Source organism: Hippichthys cyanospilos, chromosome 16 (assembly GCF_059441005.1).
Source record: "Hippichthys cyanospilos isolate Australia breed blue-spotted pipefish chromosome 16, RoL_Hcya_1.0, whole genome shotgun sequence".
Taxonomy (NCBI): Eukaryota; Metazoa; Chordata; class Actinopteri; order Syngnathiformes; family Syngnathidae; genus Hippichthys; species Hippichthys cyanospilos.
The window spans coordinates 14,658,432-14,669,839 of record NC_142384.1 but is presented as its reverse complement, the minus strand read 5'-3'; the positions used below and the strand labels follow the sequence as shown (position 1 = coordinate 14,669,839).

Below are 11,408 nucleotides of genomic sequence, written 5' to 3'. Positions count from 1 at the left end.
ACCCCTGGGGTGTCTTGCCTGGCCTTATCACCCAACTTGGGCTGACTTTGAAAAGTCAAACATATATGTTTACTTTCAACCCCTCAAAATGTTTGAAACTACACCACCTTTATGTACAAAAATTGTAAAAATGCCACACCAAAAGTAACTACGCTGTATATTAAATTGAAATAGGAATATCAATCATGTCATAAATGAGTATTATGACTCTTGAAGACCTTTGCATTGCAGCAGGCCAGGCTAAACCAATCATAGTAATTGTAAGGCTGACAAATGTCATAGGTTGGCTGCTAGCGCCACCTGGTGGTTTAGGAGTGTCAAGACAAATTTCTATGGCGTCCCATTTGCAAGTTGCCATTGAAATGATTAATGCAAAAAATTGGGGGAAATGCATGATTAATCATTGGGGTTTCAATGAGTCAAAAATTGACAAGATTCGCAATTTTGAATGGCAGCAATTGAGCATGACAGGCTAAATTTGCCACCTATAGGCTGTACCGCTTGACCTGCCGTTTGCAAGCAGTTAGAAGGGACGGCAGCGGGGCATGTCTTTGCCAATCTATGCAACATCACATAATACTGTGATAAAAATTTGAACAATTTGATGACAAAAAAGGTATTTTTCCACTACATTCGCAACATGTCTGTTTATTGCTATTATTTGCTCAATTAGGGAATGTAGTCTGCTGCTCATGGGAGCTAACAATTTCATAGTATTGCACAACTATACATGAGAAAATGTCGAACTGGTAATAAGCCGTCGCTTATAGAAGACATTCGCACCATAAAGCAAGGTTAACGTTTAATGACACCTAGTGGTAAAAAATGGTAGCTCACAAGCGCCCATATTAAGAGTTCAATCTTTTTTTTTTTGTATTTTTTATTGTAAAGATCATGCAGTGCACTTCCATGGCAAGAGGTAACATCACCTTCAAAGATACACATGAAAATACAGTATTCCTGAAATTACTTAGTACAAAACATAACTAAATATTACAGAGGAATGTAACAAATTAAATAACCAGAGTGGAGGGGATGTTGGTAAAAATGTGCAACACTGCATTGCAGATCTTAATATTGACTAGGTTAAAGATGTTTGTAACCCTGTTGTGTAAATACAAAAAACCCCAACCTAAATTAGGAAGGTAACTTAAGCCAAAAAGCAAGACACTGCTTTGTGTTTACTTAAGGGAAGCCCGGTGGCAGGGGGTACTGCGGAAGCGGGGGTTGATGCGGCTGGGGCAGATGCGGCGGCGGCGGCTGCGCTTGGGGGAAGGGGAACGGGGGGTGACTTGCACCGTTCTGCTGGGGTTGGAAGTTCTGAGGGGGGAAAGCCGCTGCCTGGTTATTAAACGACTGTCCATTGACACCGTCGTAGCCTCCGCCAAAGCCGTTCCCCGCCCCGCCGTTGGCGGCGTAGCCTCCATTCTGAGTATTTGCGCTAAAGCTATCATTTGGTCCGTTGTCGTAGCCTCTGTTATCCCTAAAACTGCCAAAATCTCGCCTTCCCGAGGAATAGCGATCCCTGCCCCTGTCAAAATCACCACCTCTGCCTCCCCTTGAACGACCTGCAAAAAGAGAACACGAGCGCGTCAGCAGGACCCTTGGGGTAGCATGCACATCATCAAATGTACCTAGAAAGAAGAAAGCGTAAGCAAAAAAAGTGGCTGTTTGACAGCACAGTTTCCGTATCTCACCAATTTGAATTACCTCCTCTGATTTCACCCATTTGGAGGAGCTTGGGGTTGATGGCCTGGTTGGCCTCGCGGAGAACAGAGATGAGGTCGCTGGCTTGCCGGACGTTGTTGGGCGTGAAGAAGGTGTAGGCGGTGCCAGTCTTTTGGCTACGGGCCGTACGGCCAATGCGGTGGATATAGTCCTCAGAGTTGTTGGGGTAGTCAAAGTTGATGACAAATTTCACGTCCTCAACATCTGTAAGATGGTGGTGCGGTGTGGCAAAGGGGAAGAGGAGGACGGCACACAAAGACGTGCGCCGGCGCCACCACAACAACCAGATCAAACAGAGCACCGTTAGAAGCGTCATGGGACGGGGAAAGCCGCAAATTCACATTTCAACGTACGGGGGGACTACAGTGGGAAGAGAACCGATGCACACTCCAGTCACTTCTAATTGAGGGGAATTCAGAGGGGGGAGAAAAAAAATCCCTCCAGATTGTGGCAAAAAGAAAAAGGAAAAAAAAAATACAAAAACAAAAAACCCTTACCCTTCATTGGAGCGTGCATTCACTAGTCCGTTCCCATAGCAGCGCAACCCGCCCCAACTTAAGTCTACACAGTAGGGCTACTATGCACACTACTGCCTCCTAGTGTCACTCAAATTCCACTGGTGAGAAGGTGCGACTAAGTTCACACGGCAGTCTTTAGCCACCACAGTGGAGGTGAACCAGTTTGCAGGCTGCCTACAAAACGGCGCACCCCAGTCGCCAGGGCAAGTTTATCCCAGTGATCACAAAGTCTCTCGTTGGCAGGTCTCGACATGACTTTTGTAACGCAGGCGAGGGAGGAGTGTGAGCTTGGGATTTGTCCAACTAGCATGTCCCACTGTCACCAAAAGCGTCAGTAGCCATGTTATTGCAGAGGTGAGATTCCAATCGATCTTACAAGCTGCTCGTCAGACGCAAGCTGAACTGCAACAGCGACGCCACCCATGCTTTACAAACCGTCTACGCAACCGAAAGCACCTTAGGAATGACCGGGGACTCGCTCGTGTCCATAAAAAAATGCTGCGGGGCTTTCAGCTGGGACAGTTACAGAGCCTGGGTGTGTGACGCAGTCCAAACCGTTGCCAGAGAACAGTCGAGCGTGTGGGGGAGAGGAACTGACGACTTCCCCACTTTTAGATAGGCCAGCGCCTTGTATGCCGCACTCGGACCTTGACACCTCTGCTTATGTGCACGACTGGGAGACCCGTGCCTCGCCAGTCAGGACATCTCCAAGAATCCTCCTTCCCCCTCTGGACACCTGGGCTTGTCATGCCAAGGCCCTGCCATACACACTGCTCCTTTGGCCCATGGGAGAGACTCAGAGAGAAGCAGAAGAGTTAAAGAAAGCAAAATACTTTCCTCAAAAAAGTGTAAGCGTTTAAGTGCTTTAGGGGGGATACTGACCTAGACCTCGAGACGCAACATCTGTAGCGATCAGAATGGGAGCCTTTCCATACTTAAATTCTGAAACGAAAAAGCCGCGTCGTAAGCCTCCAGATTGTGAATGTCAGATAATATGAACTCACCATTAAGCACCCAGTCCCTCTCCTGCTGGCTCTTATCTCCATGGATTCCCATAGCTGGCCATCTGAACGATTCAAACGCAACTCATTAGTGAAATTCCCCTCAAGAGAAGGTATGCCGCCTTTTGGTTGTTTGACAACTTACCCGTCCCGCCTCATCCTTCTTGTCAAATCATCGCATCGCCTCTTTGTCTCGACGAAGATGATAGTCTTGTTCTCCTTTTCGCTCATGATTTCCTCCAACAGGCGAATGAGCCTTATGGAACAAAGTTTATGGTTATGCCTAATTGACACCAAAGCTCCAACTGTTACAATTACGTCACATGCATGTCTGTCATGCACTTACTTGTTCTCTTTCTCTCCATCACTGCACACATCAACAATCTGAAGGATGTTGTGGTTCGCACTGAGCTGCAGGGCCCCAACATTGATCTGCACGTAGTCTTTAAGGAAGTCTTCAGCCAACTGGCGAACCTCTTTCGGCCAGGTGGCGCTCCACATCAGCGTCTGACGGTCCGGCTGCAATAAAAGTTAAATACAGCAATGATCAAAACTGAAACTGTCAAAATTGGCTAGCGGTATTTGATGAACAGCTAGGAACTTACTCTGATTTGGTCTACAATTTTCCTGATCTGTGGTTCAAATCCCATGTCCAGCATTCTGTCAGCTTCATCTAAAACTAGGTAAGTGCAACGGCGCAGGTTGGTCTTTCCTGCTTCAAGGAAGTCGATGAGTCTGCCCGGAGTTGCAATGCAGATCTCAACTCCTTAGAAAGGAAAAGTTTAATAGATTAACAAGGGCAAGGATAGGTAAGAATCTTATCTTTCAAAAAAGAAAAAAAAACATGGCCTACCTCTTTCAAGGTCACGAATTTGTGGTCCTTTGGGTGCCCCTCCATAGATACAGGTGGACTTCAGGCGAGAAGCTCTGCCATACTCGGCAGCCACCTGTTGCACCTGCTGTGCCAGCTCACGAGTTGGGGCCAGCACCAAGCACTGACAATGCAAATATTTAATTTATATGCAACGAGCAACATAGTAGCCATACATGTAAAACAGCTTTTTAAATATAAAATGTGATCAATTGCAATTTTCAATTTGTGAGGAAAAAAAAAAAAAAAAACTTACAATAGGTCCATCCCCACGTTCCAGGAAAGGTTGGTGGTTTATGTGAACGATGGCTGGCAACAGATACTGTACAGAAGATTGATTATTACAACATTATCTAGTACGTCAACAATTTGATCAACTCATGTCAACCTACCGAGAGAGTTTTGCCAGAACCAGTCTGCGCAATGCCAACCATGTCATTGCCACTCAGCGCCAAAGGCCAGCCCTGAGCTTGAATGGGTGTTGGCTCTGTCCAGTTTTGCTTGTTAATCACGTCCATAACATATGCTGCAAAAAATATATAAATTAACGTTTGTATATGCAACAATTCACAAGCCATCAACTCTATGGAGTACTTACATGGAAAGCTCGCTTCATGGAAATTTACAATTGGATTCGGGCAGTTTCTTCCCTTCACCGTGATCGTTTTAGTCCTTCTGTAATTTTCAACTTCTTGCTAAAGTAGGAGTAAAGAGAAAGAAAAATACTTCAGTGGCCATATGCTGATTGCATAACACCAACACGTGCAGCGTTCCCGCACACGTGTTGCATAACACTTCGACCATGCCGGGACTCACCAAAGGCCTCCTCGATACGTCTGGATGCTCCTGGTAGAAGTTTTTCTCAAACTTAGGAAGCTCGTCCAGATTCCAGTGCTTCTTCCGCAGACGTTCACCGGGATTGCCGAACTTTCCTCCACCGCCACCACCACCACGGCCACCACCAAAACGAGGGCCGCCACCGTAACTTTAAACAAACCAAAAACAATAAGATCTCTCGAAAAAGACATTTAAAAAAATCGTTCGACTGCACCGACGATCAAATTGAAGAAACCCGTCTAAACCGGGTCTGTAAGAAAACGTCCTGCTGCTATTAACGTTCCAACCAGTAGAGGAACAATGGAAAAAGCCGGCATTTTGTATGCGCTTCAAAATTGCCACATGGCGAAAAAGCAGACAAGCAAGATGTAACATTGACGGGCGGTATTAGTTCAACGTGACCCGAAATTGCCATTCGAGTGAAATTACTTTAAATGCGTATACGCGTCATCAACCTAACGTTGGACAACGTCTAACGTCGAATAAGATAAAGAACTAGCTTGCAGCTAACGAATAGTCGCCATATCAGACACGAGGCCAGACGAGGCCTTTACAGAAAGTCATCAGATTTCCTTAAACCAGATATCGTTGATAATACACAACAATAATTATTTATTCTACCACTTGGTTAAAAATGGCACAAACATATAAAATTCATTGGAATTGAGAAATACCGTGTACTCAATTATTTTCCTGTGTAAACCGGGTCGGCCATTTTCCACGAGGAGGAACTCGAATTGAGCAAACGGAAAAAAGAATTACTTACCCCCTATCTCTGTCCCGGTCTCGGCCACGATCTCTGTCAGAATATCCTGGCATATTGGTTAGTATTTGCGTAACGTTAAATTTGCTATAAAATAAATATACTTTGTCGCCACCAGCTATAGATCAGCTCGATAGCGATACTGAAATGCCGGCAAGAGAAAAACGAGGTCCGGCTTATATAGCAAGCGGAAGTTTGACTTCCGTTGTATTCATCCGCGTTGTTTTTTTCCTCCCTTTTAAATTCAGCTAGTTGACATAGCAGCAAACAATAAATCAACTTGTTGGCATCGAAACGAACGTTTTTTTTTTAATGTGTTGAGACCAGATAAAATGATGAAAGAATCAAATATCATTTAGGCCTCAAGTTTCACTCCGTAGCTCGTCCCAAAGAATCACTTGAAATGGCGGATGAATATGTTCTAAACTAAAAGTTCGGTACTGTGATGCACTTCCTCGTAAAATCCCACAAATGACGTCACTTACAGGCCCAACCCAAACATGAATAGAGCGACAGTCTTCCGTCAGTTTGTTGTTCATCCTCATTAAATGGAGCCGCAGTGTTCAGATTTAACAATACAATAAAATTCGTCAATCAGGAGCTTGCACAAACCTGCCTCAATTTAAACACCTCTGATTAATCCCACCTAGGCATTAAATGTACTGTGGTACACAGCAAACACGGTCATCTTCAAACTGCAAAAAGCCAACATCGAAAAAAGAGACCAAGAACTGGACATCCCTCCAACATTGATTAAAAAAACAAAAAACAAAACTATAATAACACAGCAAAATAAAATAATAAGGAAAAAGACAGCAATAAGCTTTCTTTGTTCAAAGTCATACATTGTTAGACAAAGGCAAGTTTAATTAGAAATAATTACACACAAAAAATAAAAAAAAAACTCTTAGAAAATGGTAGTGTTAACATACATCAAATTGCATCAGTCAGCAAGGAGCTATAATAATCCTAGTAGAACATGCTAAAAAACAAAATCTACAAAGGCAAGAGCTGCATCTCTTGACTTTCTGGTTTGATAAGAACTTCATTTCTTCAGTAAGAGGCAGCAATGAGATATCGCTGAGAAAAAAAACTGTAAAAGTGTGACGTGTTTGTGCACTGGACTTATAAGTGGATTAATATGCCCTTTAGGTCACCAATTCATAGCCGTAGCGACCTCCCTCAGGTTTTTGTGCACCCCCCACCCCATTTTCATAAAATCAGTTTCTAATTAAGTTAAACATAAATTACAAGATGTTTGATCCACATATATGAACAATATATATTTTTTACTGTACAAAGCACCATATGAGGACACTTGTCACTTTGCATACTCGTTTATATTAAGAGCAACTAAACAGTTCTTTTTTTTTTTAAGTGTATGCAAATGTTAAAAACAGTCCATGGTCAGAGATTGCTAACAAACGGTATCTTTTAGAAAACATTCAACGATTTTATGTTCAATGGTGGAAAACAATCTAAAAAAAAAAAAAATGGATTATTAACAGAGTATTAGGAGGCCATCTTATTCAGCGCTTGTCCAAGTGACCAAGTGTTTGGATACATGCAAAAATTAGTTACTGCCAAAATAGTTTAAGTGGATGTTCAATATTTAGAATGTAATGTACAATGGTCAATTCACTTCAGTTTAGTTTGTCCCAAAAAATAGCATTGATAGGTCCATATGATAAGCCCTGAGAATGTGGCCATCGAGATTAAGTCTAGCATTTTTTTTTTTAAACATTTTTGGCCACAACAGCCATCGACAGTATGCGGACTTTGGATTTAAAAAAAAAAAAAAATCATCAATATACTGTACTTACATGTATATTCAGATAAATGCTGATCATCTTTGACACTTTGTGAACTCGACTTTGGAGTCTAGGACCAAAAGAAAATATTTAAATTCAAATGCAAAAAGCTGTTGCGTTAAAAAAAAAAAAAAAAAGTGGCTTGAGTGGTTCCAGAATCGTTGTAGATTTTAAAGGGTCTCTTCAGTTTGACAAAAAAAATCAACAATGGCTATGTTGGCGCGTGTGTGGGTATGTATTTCAAGCCTTCAAGATAATGCTTCCTATTAAAAAGCTGAAGTGTTTTAAATAAAGCAAAATACTGTAATCGTTGCGTGAAAAAAAAAAATCTTATTTACGTTCTTACAAATCCCTTTTATAATTTAAACAGTAACACTTACCGAAACAATGGAAACGGGGAGATGTATCAGCAATAAATTAGATATATTAAAAATGTACTAATTTTCTTCCATTTTCCCTGTTACTATATAAAAATAACACATCGCAAGCACTTCATTCACGTATACGTGTTCAAACTAACTAGTTGACGATGCGTGACGATGGGAATGCAGCTTGTGCAGCAGCAACTCATTGGGGTCTTTGCTGCCGTCTTTGGAGAGCAAATCAAATCGGTCGGACAAATGACAGGCCCGTCGTTGCAGTCGCGCGCGCAGTTTCCCTGCTGGCTGGGCAGTACCGCTTGCTCCCATGTGATCAGTCCAAGGCACACTCCATATTGAGGATGAATATTTCCAAGTGGTTACGGTAACCATCAAATCAACTTACCCTGTACTCTAACTAACACACCACCCTTGTCGTTGCGGTTGTCGGTTCAGAGGGATCCTCGCTACATGGAATAGTCATTTTCAAATGGGTGAATGGACATAGAAAAAGAGGAAGAGCCAGCGAATCCTTGCATGTTCCACAAGTTAGTATATAGTCTGTTATTAGCAGCTGCAGATTTTTTTTTTTCCAATAAAAAGACCATAGAGTGTGTTCAATGTGTATGTGTAAAAAAAAAGGGGGGGTGGGGGGGTGGGGGGTGGGGGGGCAAGACCATGGCCGAACCAAGTGACTTCATCAGGCAATCACTCCACAGCAAAGCCACATGTCTCCTCAATGGCAGTGAGCAACTTGTCATATAGTTTGTCATAGCTTTCATAGGGAGGAATGTCGATCCGATTGAAACTGTAAAAAAAAAGAGATTTTAAATTACGACAGAATTTTAGTAGTGTATATATTTTGTGTTTATTACACTTTATATCCATCGTTAGACTGAATATTTTGCATTATTTTGTTCTTACACTGTTACATAACACTTTAAACATTTTCCAAATGTTACAGTGCCTCAAGGGTTAACAATTTTCTCAGCCCAAAAAAGACTGACTGAATAAGCTGAATAAGAAGTTGTATATCATTTTCCTTTGCTGCAAAAGGGTAGAGGTATCACACCACCAAAAAAAAAACACAAAAAAAATATTTTTCTCACCACGTGTGGGCTTTGGGGAGGTTGTTGGTGTTAGCATCAATCTGGTGGATGGTGAATAGCCGTGGGCCAGCAGCACCTACATAAAGCAAAACAAAATAAATCTTCAGAAAATATCATCCACCGGACATCCACTCATACATTTGCACAATTACTACAAATGTGCTTTGAACAGTGTTACATTATGATGAGTTTTAAGACATTTCATACTTCAAAGTGACTTCATATTCATTCAAGGACAGGAGCCCCACAAAAAAATCCATTAGTTGGTTGCAACATTTTGGCCGGATGAAAAGAGGCTTCCATTAAGCTTGTCCCTTGATAGCAGCAATAAGTCTATTTGTCACAATCAATGCAAGGTCACAGACAGAAAAAAAAATGGAGCTAGTCAAAGTTTTCAGAGAAGGTTTTCGTTTCGCATTTGCTCTCGATTTTCAGCCTAGGAAAAACTATGGCAATGTTTTTTGTCTGCCTATACGAGATAAGAGCTGAGTGTACTGATGTAGCGCTATCTGCCGACACAGACCCACAAAATGGCATTCACATGGTTCAGTGTGATTTTACTGAAAAGTGAGAATTCATTAAAAGCAGCAAACACTCCTACCATCTCATCATTGCTTTTATTTACCTTGGAGGGCCTTGAAGCCTTGCAGCGGAACTCTAGAAGAACCGGTGACGAACTGAAGTAGACGAGCTCTTCGCTCCTCATCGAAAGACTCCACGGCTTTCCAGAACCACTTGACAATGTTACTATCTGGCGTGCAATGTTTGAGCCGCGTGTTGGACTTCCAGTCATTGATGTCGATTTTTCCCAAACCGCATACAATCAGCTACAGAAGGAACAAAGCAACATATTTTATGAGTAGTTTCCCCTTCCAAAAACATTATATAAAAAAAATTATATACGTATGGATAGGGCTGATGGCACTGAACATTTTGAGGGCAGATATTGCATCTCATATTAAGAAACTATTTTTGTGTTTGTATGAGCGTACTTTACTACTACTCGGATTCAAAGCCAAGTACCTCAAGCTCTTTCTCGTCGAAAGCCTTCAATAGGTGTTGGGGGATGACTTCATTGAAGCCCTTCTGCAGAGCGAGGAACTGAGCCTCGATGCCCCGCAGAAAGCGCCAGTTGACATACAGGCGGACATATTCTTTCTTGGTGTCCTGCGTGACGGGGATACTTTTTCCATTTGGCTTGAGCTCATGCTGGATGATCTCTCCGTAGGCATTGTGTTCTACGCAGAAGGTATGGTCCAACACGCCTGTGATGTCATTGTCCCTGAGGAGTCGTTACAGGTTCGGTTACCGTTTGAAGTTGATCGCCGGGTTTGACAAATCGGGTAAACACAGTCAAGAAAAAGAAAGAATCAATGTTATGATATTATATTAAATCTTGGCTTGACTCAGTATTGATTAGTAAGGTTTTCTTTCGGTGCCTTTTTTCTTCCATGTGTTGAAACTACAGGCTCTATATCAAAAGAGAGATTAGTATTTACTTTCAATTAAACAGTTAGCTGTCTTTGAGGAATCCTAAAAGAAGAAAAGAAGAAAAAAATCCCGTCAGACTCTACAATAAACCCTAGGGGGTGCTGTCTTCCCGCAACCAGATCTGGCCAAGACTTGTTTTATGTCATCAAATGCGCTATTTGCAGTGAGTTGGGCTGCAGGACATTTCATTTTTATATCACAATGATAGAAAGTCTCACAAAACAAGTGTTTTCCCCCCAATAGAAACGCGCCATGTACTTACAGGATCCAGACGAGACTGTTGTGCAGGTCCGGGTCTACGGACTCCATGTCGTCCAGGGTGATGGGTTTACCAAGCAGTTGTTTGTAGAAAGGTAAGGTAAAACCACCATCAATGTAGTGGCCATGGAACACCGCCATGCCCATGATACGACCCACAAAGTGGAAATACGACAAGTGCTCCTAGACAAAGTGGACACGTGCATCTTTAATAAATGATTTACATGTTGAAATTGCTCATCTGTTGTCGTGGCATTCAAAAACCGTTTACATACAGAAAATACAAATGTTGCTCTTGCAGCAGCGAACCAATGAATACATTTGCAATAACGCGACTAAACTTATTACAATTTTATACTACGCATGGAGTTCTTTATGGAACAGAACTCATTGGGTTGTAATTGTTTACAGTACTATCACATTTGATTGCAGTATTTTGTATAACTCACAGGGTTGACTGCAGAGTCCGGGTTAATCTGCAGCGTGTAGATGTCATCACGTGAGTACTGGAAGAGGCCATAGTACGGGTTCAACATCTCATGCGATAACAGATAGAGCCACTCCCTAGACGGAGAGAAAAAAAAAGTTGCCCAAAATATTGTATCGCAAATGATTATTTGATTTTTGGACTTTGCACTCGTTTTTGTGCGGAAACAATAATA

The 11,408-nt window shown here is 42.1% G+C and overlaps 2 protein-coding genes across 3 annotated transcripts in view; both read right to left on the bottom strand.

Moving 5' to 3' along the window:
- Window positions 1–790: 790 nt before the first annotated feature.
- On the bottom strand, window positions 791–5,890 carry ddx5 (DEAD (Asp-Glu-Ala-Asp) box helicase 5). Of its 2 annotated transcripts, none has more exons than XM_088436792.1 (13): window positions 5,722–5,889; window positions 4,935–5,103; window positions 4,717–4,813; window positions 4,511–4,644; window positions 4,375–4,440; window positions 4,101–4,242; window positions 3,853–4,013; window positions 3,594–3,766; window positions 3,393–3,503; window positions 3,251–3,312; window positions 3,129–3,188; window positions 1,711–1,932; window positions 791–1,568 (listed from the first exon to the last, which is right to left on the bottom strand). In XM_088436792.1, the coding sequence occupies exons 1-13, from the start codon at window positions 5,772–5,774 to the stop codon at window positions 1,186–1,188; spliced, it is 1,833 nt and encodes a 610-aa protein (XP_088292918.1). In that variant the 5' UTR covers window positions 5,775–5,889; the 3' UTR covers window positions 791–1,185. The 2 variants fall into 2 exon arrangements, with proteins under 2 accessions (XP_088292918.1, XP_088292919.1); XM_088436793.1 differs by having other exon boundaries at window positions 1,386–1,568; window positions 1,698–1,932; window positions 5,722–5,890.
- A 670-nt stretch (window positions 5,891–6,560) lies between these two features.
- smurf2 (SMAD specific E3 ubiquitin protein ligase 2) overlaps window positions 6,561–11,408 on the bottom strand; it is a 44,783-nt gene continuing 39,935 nt past the window's right edge. Inside the window, exons 14-19 of the mRNA XM_088437315.1 lie at window positions 11,196–11,310; window positions 10,751–10,929; window positions 10,021–10,279; window positions 9,623–9,824; window positions 8,998–9,073; window positions 6,561–8,696 (exon numbers count right to left, since the gene is read on the bottom strand). Of these exons, the coding sequence (XP_088293441.1) occupies window positions 8,597–8,696; window positions 8,998–9,073; window positions 9,623–9,824; window positions 10,021–10,279; window positions 10,751–10,929; window positions 11,196–11,310 (931 nt within the window). The 3' untranslated portion in view covers window positions 6,561–8,596. The remainder of the gene's footprint in view (window positions 8,697–8,997; window positions 9,074–9,622; window positions 9,825–10,020; window positions 10,280–10,750; window positions 10,930–11,195; window positions 11,311–11,408) is intronic.